The sequence below is a fragment of the Denticeps clupeoides genome, chromosome 2 (genome assembly GCF_900700375.1).
Source record: "Denticeps clupeoides chromosome 2, fDenClu1.1, whole genome shotgun sequence".
In the NCBI taxonomy this organism is placed as follows: domain Eukaryota; kingdom Metazoa; phylum Chordata; class Actinopteri; order Clupeiformes; family Denticipitidae; genus Denticeps; species Denticeps clupeoides.
In genome coordinates, this window is record NC_041708.1 from 4,476,105 (window position 1) to 4,487,560 (window position 11,456).

At 46.1% G+C, this 11,456-nt stretch overlaps 1 protein-coding gene across 1 annotated transcript; it reads right to left on the reverse strand.

Moving 5' to 3' along the window:
- Window positions 1-92: 92 nt before the first annotated feature.
- Window positions 93-8,710, reverse strand: LOC114784298 (uncharacterized). The gene is made up of 12 exons (XM_028969581.1): window positions 8,560-8,710; window positions 6,508-7,357; window positions 6,239-6,419; window positions 5,056-5,192; window positions 4,395-4,948; window positions 3,539-3,812; window positions 3,022-3,163; window positions 2,631-2,818; window positions 2,437-2,508; window positions 1,112-1,234; window positions 940-1,021; window positions 93-834 (listed from the first exon to the last, which is right to left on the reverse strand). The coding sequence occupies exons 2-12, from the start codon at window positions 7,319-7,321 to the stop codon at window positions 783-785; spliced, it is 2,619 nt and encodes an 872-aa protein (XP_028825414.1). The 5' UTR covers window positions 7,322-7,357; window positions 8,560-8,710; the 3' UTR covers window positions 93-782.
- Window positions 8,711-11,456: the final 2,746 nt, after the last annotated feature.

The window sequence follows — 11,456 nt, forward strand, 5'->3', positions numbered from 1 at the left end:
TATGTTACACGTCCAGGTCAACAGTCCTTATACCCCCTTGTGCACAGGCTAATGAAAGGTGGTCAGTGCATTAATTCAAGCCTTGAGATGGGTGAACTAGTGAAAACATTAAGATTTATTACACACCCATGCACTAGGCCTTATATAGCCTCGGGAAAATATGGACCATAGGCATATTTTTGTAGTACAGAATGGCATTTATGAACAATTGGCGAGCGAGGTGATCTCGTACCAAATAAACTGAATCGTAAGACCTGTATTAGAATAGAGCTGATATGTGATCAGACACACACAGATGATGGGTTGTCAACCATTCCTCAGAAACCAGGTGCTTTTTGGTACAGTGAAGTTTCACGTGAGGCTGCAGATATGCAAGCACTCTAATTGTCCAGAAAGTGTGGATTGGGGGGATTATAGTGCAAGAGCAAATAAAGGAACATTCTGAGCATTATAATGCACATTTTGAAGGTGCACTTCACTTTCTCAAGGACTGTCAGCCTCTGTAAACAGCTTCAATCACTCACACACACACACACACACACACACACACACACACTCTCTCACACACACAATTTATAACTAGATTTAAAATCTTCCTTCAAGTCCTTCAAAGTGTCCTTTTTGAATCACACATAAAACACTGATAATAAAAAACATATGTAGACCTGGTCTAATCTCACACACGTATGCACACACAGACACACAAACAAAAATGTCTCCCTTCAAGTGTCCTCTCAGCTGTGTTAAAAAAAAATCAATCTTCCTCTCTCAGCACACATACATTAGAGTTCTGTCTGGTCACTCAGTTCCATTGAGGTGTAATACTGGGGCTGCCTGCAAAAAAAACACACACACATACACACATTAAAGTGCTGGCCAATGGATTAGGTCAAAGTATATGTCTAATTTTATATGATATACAACACAAATCAAACTTACTTCCTCTTATGGAATACGACCAGAGCTACAGCAAATACCACCAATGCCACCAGCCCCATGACCACGCCCATAATCACTAAACCTGTGAAGAACACAGATCTGTCAGTGTGCTTCAGCCCCAGCACAATGTAGTCTGCACTGTGCATCTGTGTATGTTTGGATGTGTTTGTACCTTTATTACTGCAAGTCTGTGTGTTTTGGGTCATTTTCATTATCAGGGTCTTCTGATGTTCAGACAGAGCAGGAATGGAGCCCTGCAGATGCATCTGGCCAGATTCACACGATACCTGCATCCCTAAACACACAAGACAGGTAGATATTAGCAATGACTTAAAATTCATTAGGAGTGCATCACTGTTACAATCGAAAAAAAAAGTCACAGATAAACTAATTAAAATAAATCAGTGTCTTTGATGCATAGGTTACATAATTTCAAATTTCATTTCATCCTGGTAAGAAAATTGCTATTATGTAAATGAATCATAAAAATATATTTGCCTTACCACATCTTTAAAAAAATTAGACCTGAAAGTGATTTGACCATCATTAGATAATATGTGACGGATGCTTGTCACTTTTAAAACATAATTAATTTTACTCAGATGAGCAACAGAGCATGATCTGAAATAGTCTTCAGATGTTACATGTCAACGTATCATCCACATGAATGCAGGACCCAACATTTTCCAGAAAAAACAGAACATCACATGTCCTCAATTCACCTTGCCCCCATGCACTGTAGGCACTTTCAGGGGACAGGGGGGTAAATTGTCAATAAAATTGTCCATTTAAATTAAACAGGGACAAAAAGAAGGGGCTAATGTAAAAGTAGCAGTGGTGGAGGTCCAATAGACCCACAACGTATTACCATGCGGCTCGCGCTGATCTCCTGTCTAGTGTAAACACGGACCGGTTCTCGGTTGGTTCCCAATTCAGCACCGAGCACCAGTGTCCTCTGCATTTAACCCATCACCCTGAGTGAGCATACCAGGCACCCGGGGAGCAGTGTGTGGGGACAGTGCTTTGCTCAGTGGCACCTCAGTTGCACCTTGGCAGATTGGGATTCGAACAGGCAACCTTCTGACCTTCTGATTACGGGGCCGCTTCCTTAACCGCTAGGCCACCACTGCCCCAGGTTTGACTGGTCTGCAGCTACCCAGATCCACGCTCGAAAAATTTGGACACCCTTCTAATCATGACCAGCGTTAAGGTTCAGTCTCTTCTGTCGGCATGAGATACGCTAATGGCATTTTTTCAAGACGCCCTTAGAGGAGCAACTTACAATCAGTAGTTACAGGGACAGTTCCCCTGAAGACACCAAGGGTTAAGTGTCTTGCTCAGGGACACAATCGCTGTGGGTGGGGTCTGAACCTGTAAGTTTGTAGTCTTCTTGTTCACAGGCGAGTGTGTTACCCGCTAGGCTACTGCCACCATATTCCAAGTTTAATTTTGTGGCACTTTAATGGCGATGTGACAATGCTGACAAGGGGCTCTTACCTTGCAGATAGAGGGGGGTTATTCCACAGCTACACTGCTCTTCCAGATACACCGCTATCTCACTGCTGCAGTCTAACAGAGGTTTTAGGATTGAGCATTAGTTCACTACATGAATCTAGGTTCACATCAAAAAACTACATCAAATAATCAAATAATAACTATTGCAAGGGATAAATAAATCAGTTTGAACCTACTTCTGCTTTGCTCTTGCCAATTGTGTGCTAGAGGCTCCAAACAGAGGTCAACAACAGGACTTGAGAAAGCACGACTCGGGCAGCGATTAATCAAGCCAGGGGATGGCAAAGACGTGATCCAAACACCTATAGAGTTCCCCTCACAGCAGGAACATCGGCTCAGAGAGATGGGACCATCAGACACAGCCCTGCAGACAAAAACATACACTTATTATATCCGCAAACTTCCTAATAATCAGAATGTGGGATAACAGGAGGGCCGCGCAACTCAAACGTTGCAAGAGATTTTCAGAAATTTACGGTTTCATCATTTTAATCTGATACCACAGCTGATAATGAGAACTTTGTAACATATATATTAGGCAGTGCCATATGAATTCAGTCCTCTAACCTGACATGTGGGTGTATATGGTGCCCTCTGCTGGAATTCAAGATGTTTAGCAGCAGAGGGTCTTCAGTAACAACCAGAGAGTCCAGGACGACGGAGTCACTGTCACACAGAGCGTCAGAGCCGTAACACAGCAGCACTGCGTCTGAAAAATACAAACACACAGAACTATAACACAGCTGACACAGATACTCATTTCTAAAATGTTCAGTATTATATTATGTTATTGTGTTATGCAACTATTATGTTACTTTATATTATGTTAAAATTCAAATCAAATTCAAATTTTATTTGTCACGTACACAGTCATACACAGTATGATATGCAGTGAAATGCTTGCTATTATATTATAATAATATTTAATATTTACAATAAAATTTAAGTGATTATTAGTGCCAATTTTATAAGGAAACGTAAAGAGATTCGATTTAGTATTGGATATGGGTTGCAATCCCTGCCAATAAAACATGCAAAGTGAAATGCTGGGACAACCACATGGCTCCACATGCCACAGACACACCTGTTTCTGCAGTGAGGTTTACAAGGTAAAGGCCATCGTCTCCCAATTGTCCCCGCAATGGAACTGCTTCTCTGGCCCCGCCCAAATATAGCGCCAAAACCAATCCATGCAGGCTGCTAAGTGGTGGACCGGTCAGCTCCACGAACATCCTCTTCTGGGAGTTGTTCGCCCCAATTAACCCACTCACTTCGTTGATGACAACACCTTCGGGAGGCGGGGGCAGTGTGGGTGGCTGGGGACACACGTTCTTCTCCATCGGAGTGGGCGGGCCAACCTATTTACACAGAGCACACCATGTACACCTGTAAATGGACTAGACTTTGGCTGACTGTAAGCTGCACTTATTGGTGCTGTAATGACTGACCAATTGTGTGTCCATTGTTTAATTATGCTTGCGTGTTGCATGCGGCAAGAATGGCCAGCAGTGGCAGCTAATTTATGCACTGTGCAGGTGCATGCCAATCGCTTTGGGATCTTGTACCAAGTCAGAAACTATGCTTTATAAGAACGTTATAAAATATCTCAACAAATACAATTAAAAACGCTTATTTGATGGAAGTGTCAATTTATTCATTCAAAATTTAGAAAAAATATATTTCCTTTAATTAAGCTCAGTGCTTAGACTATTATAATTTTAAACCATAGAGCAATCAGATCAGTTAAAGTGTGTTAATTGGCTTGATAATAAGAGTCCTCAAAACAGCCTGTCCAAATCAGTTGAAAGATGAATACAGGGACCCCTTAAGGAAGAAATGTATAATGTATGTATATGTATAAATTGACATTAAGTCGAGTAGGCGTATTCAAGCTCTTAGTGTCAAAAGTTTTGTAGAAGGGGAACAGGACGTGAACTCACTCTGAATGCTGAGAGCTGATTGGGTATTGGCAGGCAACGGCTGAGGCTCTCATCACCAGATAGTGTGTGCGGCTCCTCAAGCAGGGGCAGCTGATTGGGTGTTAATGCTTCAGTCAGTTCCACAGCCTCCTTATCGCTTCCAGTGGAACGGTAGACGACCGCATCTAACAGGCCAACGGTGGGAATGCCGCCCTGACTAGAGGGCTGGGCTTCACTGCGATATAATGCCACAGCATCTGGCCCATTCTGCACAGTATTGGACGGCAGCGGAATGGATGGCTCTGGCTGGAGTTTGTCACTGCCGATCAGGAAGTAACCGCGACTGTCGGTGAAATATCCCGACAGGCTGAGCTCGTGATATGGCTTCCCCGTCTGTCCGTTGATGAGCAGCAGCCAAACCCCCTCCAGCGAGGTCCTTTGTCCGGAGGGGTGCCATATCTCGATGAACTCTGCATCCTCGCCTGCACCTGGCGTATCTGCATTCAGTTCGTTCAGCAGGAAGTCCATGCCCAACCATGGAGGAAGGGGCGGGGCTACTGTCCCATTTGGAGCCACTGAGGGGTAAAGAAACACTTTGAGTCAACAGCTTGCCCGTCTCAGGTCAAACAGCAGCAACAGCAACATATTTGGCAAATGGCAATAATTAATTGTGAATTTGTACCAATGTCATAGGGGCATATCTTGGGCCAAGGGCAGTGACTGGTCCGTCCGGGTGTGGGCAACGCTTCCATGAACACTCCTGAGTCTCTGGACCAATCAGCAACTCCACAGCGACTGAACGATACACCTGCTTCCCATCTGACACAACGTAAATCATTAACATCATTTGGAAAAAGTGCTTCTTTTTTTATGTATTTACTCAAAATTCATCAAAGTGAACAGGAACATGTCCTAGAAATTAACCCACCAGAGAACACTTGCAGCTATAATGAGAGGAAATGAAGAAATGTTCATACACTAAGAGGATCAGAATTCAAGACAAAATCTTCCACTAAAGAAAATTAACTTTCAATTTCCTGCCAATGACTGCAATTTTACAAACTCAATTGAACGAGGGCAAAAAAAAAAAAAAAGTTAATTTAGTCTTTAAACAATATAGGGCAAATGTGCACATTAAATCAGAGCTTCAGATGTGGACTGTTGTCTTGTGTGCCACTGAGATGACAGACTGAATGTCAGGATGTTGTGAGGGTTTTTGTCATTGTGAAACACAGCACATGGTGACACAGCGAAATGTGTCACCTTAGTGAGCAGTGGGCAGATATGAAAGGCGCCCGGGGGACAGTGTGTGGGCACGGTACGTTGCTCAAGGGGGCCTCAGTGGTACCTTGGTGGTTCGGGATTTTGAACCCACAACCTTCCGATTATGGGTCCGCTTCCTCGCCCGCTAGGCCCCCGCTGTCCCTGTTGAGCCAGATGTTGGCCCAGTCAATGACCACAGTGCAGAGGGCTACTCAGGAATCTTCAGCGTAACGTGCGCTCTTGCCTGTCAGCGTGTGGGCGTCCCACATGCGGGAATAGCTGAAATAGCTTCCCAGAGCTCTTGGCCGCCGATGCTTGTTTTCTTATGCGTATCCAGGAGTTGGCAGAAAACTCCAGAGAAAGGAAATCCAAGTTTTCGCTCAGTTTTATGCCTTAGTCAAACCGTGGGCTCTTGTATTACCCTGTGCCTTTGTTTAAACACAGCCACACTGCACTGAAACAAACTATATAATATCAAGAGCGATCAAAAAATTCAGAACACAAAGATTTTCACCCAAATATTATTGTATTTTACACTGGATGCATTCAGTTGCTGGGTTTATTAATCTAGAGTGTTTCACAAGAGGCCACGTGAGGGTTACCCCTGTGTGATGGCGTAGGGTCGTCTGCCGGGTGTCAGGGTCTCTGATAGGGACTCGTTGGGGACATCAGAAGGCCCAGAGAAGACAAAGGCATCTATTGGCTGCTTAGGGCTGAGGGGAGTGTCTTTTGGGAAGTCTGAGGCTCGCCCTTCATACAACGCGATGGCGCCACTTCCAGCATCTGAAAGGTCAAGGGTAACACTTAAAAGAAGAAGTCATGAACACTTGCACGGAACGGCTTGAAGGTGCTGTGGGCAAAGTGTGTGTACCTGTGCCTGTATCTATGGTAACGCTGTTGACCTCTCCCGCCCTGGTGACGTCAGCACTGCCTCGGACCACCGCTGTCCGTCCGTCATACACCACCAACACCATCGCCACTGTCAGGTTGGAGACACTCACCTCCACATGCCTACTTTTCACTGGGCCACCCAGCCGCAGTTCCTCGATTCGTGCAGGGGCAGGGCCGGGTGGAGAACATGTGTTGGCCCGGCCGGGAGTGGGTGGGGCCAGCCGGAAAGCCCAGTGGTGTTCGGTTTCCCAGCAGCGCTGAATGGACTCGTCTTCGTCCAGCGCAGCCGCGTCCTCGATAAACGGCTGCGAGCCAGGGGTCAGAACGGCCGCTAACTCCCCAGCCCCGCCCCCTCTCCGGGTAGCATAGACCAGCACGTCAGCCAATCCATGTGCTTGAACCAGGGACCCTTCCCTAATCGAAGACGCCCCCGGCCCATATAAGACTATGGCGTCTGGGCCGTTCTGCACAGTGTTGGGTGGGAGAGAGATCGAGGGTCTGGGTCGGAGGTCCACCGAGCCAATCAAGAAAAAGCCACGATCATCAGTGGCGTGACCCCTGAGGTCAAGGACGCGGTACGCAAGGTTGTTGTTGCCATTGTAGAAGACGAGCGAGTATCCGTCCAGAGAGGCGCGTGCCGCACTCGAGTGGTAAAGCTCCACAAACTCTTGCGTGTCCAGCTTTGGGTTGTCGCTGTTGACTTCACTAATCATCAAGCAGGAGTCGCCCAGCGCGTACACAGCTAGCACGGACAGAACACACGCTAACCCATAATGCACTGCAGCTCTGCTCATGGTTTACAGCGGTAACCGCACACATCCAGACTGGTCCTATAAGGAGCAAGGAGAAATTAGACCTCAATGTGCCTTTATGGGCAAACCTCAATATTGCTTCCTCTCTGTGGTAATCAGTTGTTTCAGTTGGTAGTGGCCTAGTGTGTAACACACTCGCCTATGAACCAGAAGACCCAGGTTCAAATCCCACTTACTACCATTGTGTCCCTGAACAAGACACTTAACCCTAAGTTGCTCCAGGGAGGGACTGTCCCTGTAACGACTGACTGTAAGTCGCTCTGGATAAGGTCGTCTGATAAATGCTCTAAATGTTGTCGACATCTCCAATAATGCAAGAACACACAGACTAGGACACACAGGACATCTGGTGACCCCTCAAACTCGTGACGGGTCAACAAGATCAAAGGACTAGTTTCACTTCTCGTGCCCAGCTTCTGGTTTTCTACAAACACTGACGTGTTGAAATACATGATGACGAGGTCTATAAGCTTTAGGTACCTTTGCTGCAAGTAGATTCGTTTTAGGACAGTTTTCAAGCTCGTTGTATTTTACTGACCTCCACACACACCCGAATCCAGAAGTATTTTTATTGGTTGCTGGCTTGCTTGAAAGTATATTAATTTTAAGAGGCCATTTTACAACATTATAATTTTTGACTTAGAAAACTGCAGACTGACTTGACGTAATAATAATAATCATAATAATAAATATTTGCCAGTGGGAGGTCATACACTTTATTGATTCTTTTTATTTTAATTCCAGTGTATTCACGTGTGCTTGTGTCGAATTGTAGAACCGCTGCGAACTCTTTAAAGCAGTGGCCACTGTTTCAGATCCGGGTTCGTCGCTTGTAACTCCCGTTACTTCTGTCCTCCGTAACAATGTAACTTCTACTCAGCGACAACGCAGCGACACTTTGTCACGTCGGACCTCGATGCGCAACAACTGGAGAAAAAGGGGGTCCAGCGCCAGCCGCACACAGGACACTTCCCCGCGAACGGATCCCAAGACGGGCAGGGAATAGCGGTTCTCACAGACGCAGAAATGTCGGGGGAAAGTACTAGTAAATGGGGGGGGGGGGGGGGGTAAATCGTACACAAGCGGGGGGAAATACAAAATGCGAGCCTCGCAAAGCGATCCTACTACAAAGCGCAGCTACACCGCGCCACATTTCGCGTTTCTATCAAGTTTTCCTCCCCCAGCCCGACTCTCTCTCTCTCTCTTTCTATGGCACTTACCGAATATCCCAGGAATCCTCGCACGCGTCCCGGTGTTCCTCCTCGCCCGTTTACTTAATGCAGGACGGGGCGATTTTTTTTTTATTTTTATTTTCGTTACTACAGTTGTTGTCTTCACGCTGCAAAAGAAAAGCGCCGCTTCCTTTCTCTTTCCCCCAATTCCTCCTCCTCTTCTCCTCCTCCTCCCGTTGCTATTTCTGGAGGCGGATGCGCGTCTATTCTGGCACTTACGGTAGAGCCAGGCATTCATTCTTTTTTTTTTGTTTTGTTTTTTTTTTTACTTAAAAATCACATTTTATACGCATAAACTAGGACTTTCGACTGTTTTATTGTATATGCAAATATTTCATTTTATCCTACCAAATTGTTTTTTTTCTTTGTTAGCGCCTTTCAGCTGATTCAACGCAGCAGTCATCGATATCCATCAAATGACTTTATAGGAAGGATTTTTGATGGAAAACTTTTGATAACAAATCCAGATATTATTAATTTTCATATCACGTCAGTGAACACAGCCACGAGTACAAATGCGGATGTAGACAACACAACGCTTCAAACACAAACACTTTTAACAAAGTGACACCGTAAAAAATATTACTGACAAGAAACCAGCCCACACAGAACAAACACACACCATTACTGGCCACTTCCCTGATGAGCTTTTGTTTAGTTAAAAATTTCATAAAAAGCACTCGGCCTGGTCAATTATGCCGCCTTTTCGTCGCATGAATAGAATGTTTTACACCGATCCGTGGGTGTTGTGGCTTGGGTGCAAAGCAAAAGTATTACCCATGGTCCAAATGGGTGGGGATCTGTCAAAGCTTAAAATAAAGCTTGGCTCGAAAGGAATGGGGTCCACACCCAAGTGGTGGTGCTATTAGCCCAGTGGGTAACACACTCGCCTATGAACCAGAAGACTCAGGTTCAAAACCCACTTGCTACAATTGTGTCCTTGAGCAAGACACTTAACCCTGAGTGTCTCCAGGGGACACTGTCACTACTGATTGTAAGTCTCTCTGGATAAGGGCATCTGATGAATGCCGTAAATGTAATGTAATGGGTCTGTCTACAAAGCTGTCTGCAAAAGTAGTAATTGTCCAAAAGCAAATACTCCTTACATAAACTCTTGCTGGTTATAGGAGACTGACCAATCAGCACCCTGATGCAATTAACTGTCCTGTCTAAAACTGTCCCCTCCACATGGATTTCTTGCCAGATAAAATGCAACAATAGGACCATATTTTGTACAGAATCGCAAAACCAGGTCAGATCTTGCATCCACACCAGTTGTCAGGTTTAAATGCTTTTAAAACGATTAAATGCATTGAACATACACGCCCCTTCCCGATTCCCTACACCTATTTTCCAGGTCCGGCCGTGACATCCTGACATTGTGTGTCCGGTCCGGTCTCGGGTCGAGTCGGTGTGACTCCCCGTCTTGTATGTCGGGGGAGTGTGTGAGTTGCATGTCTGAGTAATGAGACGGGTCTTGTGTTTGTGTGTTCAGGTGTTGGTGTGCGTAGTGTGTCCTGTGTGTGTGAGATCCTGAAAGTCTCTGAATGTCTTCCCTGTCTCCACGTCCCCTTTTCTAAAGTAGATTCCTCAATGTTTGTCCTGTATTACAATAAACTGGGTTTTTATATCTCACCTGCACCTGATAATCTTTTTAAAGTCACATTTTATTTAAATATAGCAGCAAGCAGGGCAAACTATGATCAAAACTAGTAAAACATGGTGAGCAGCCGGAGTTGTCTCAGTCTGAAAATGACATTTTAAAGCCCTCCTTCGTTGCAGCTGGGCAGCAGAGGGCAGCAGCGGCCCGCTGAAGTGTGCCATGCCGGCGTGACCCCTGGATCATCAAATGGATGCAAAGCGCGGTCACGCCGAGTCAGTGCCCGCACACACTGGCTCGGTCGCAGCCCCTGCTTCGCAAGGCTGGGAACGAAAGACATTATGCGTGTTGCACCAACCGAGCAACGAATGGCGATGAAGAGTAATTTGAGTCGTTGACGTCGCTGCTGTGCCCGAAGCAGCTGGGTAAAGATGACGTCAGCAAGCAAAAAAAGAAAGTGACAGTGAAATTGATGATAATTGAAGGGCATGGAAGGATGAAAGGGGGGAAAAATGGCATGGACGAATTCATAAACAGCGTCAGAAATGGTGAATGGCTGCACTGCGGTAACAATGATTGGACAGGATTTGATGCAGGAAGGACACCTTCAGCCTCCTGAAGTTCTGAAGGGTGGGCATCAACCCCTTCCAGAAGAGGGCGCAGTTGCCTGGAGCCAAAAAGTGGGGAGGGGCAGTAGCGCCCTCTAGAGTTACAATCAGGACTGAGTATTAGTACTACAGCGGTGTGGACACTTGGCTCCTATGGGTGCTTATGTAGCCCATATGTAGGTCAGGTGTACCCCGGGCTACGGTTGCCATGGGAACGGAAGCACGTCTCATCAATCTAATGCCTCCGTCTGTAACGCTCGCGCGCGCAGCAACTTGGAGGATGGCGGCGTACTGTAAATCGAATCACTCCTTTCCCACGAATGCCCTCTCCGGTCTCTCTCAGGGGGTTTGTGTTGGAAATAGCTCCTGTCCTCCTGCAGACACGGGGCATGCTGGGAAATAAATCTGCTGTCAGGCCCAAGAGGCTCATGGGAAGGCCGTGCTCCAGATACAGCAGACGCATGGCTCCCACACGCCGTTATACAGTGCAGGTAACGCCATGGCCCGTGGGGCCGTGTCACCGCCTACTTTGGGCTTGGTTCACTCTCCACAGGAATCAGCCTGGAACCCACATGCTCATCTTGCTCTTGTGCACGCTGGGGAGATGCAAAGTAACGCAGCCAATGGCGCAGAAATAACTTTCTAACTTTGGTATTGAGGATACGGAGTCCCACTTT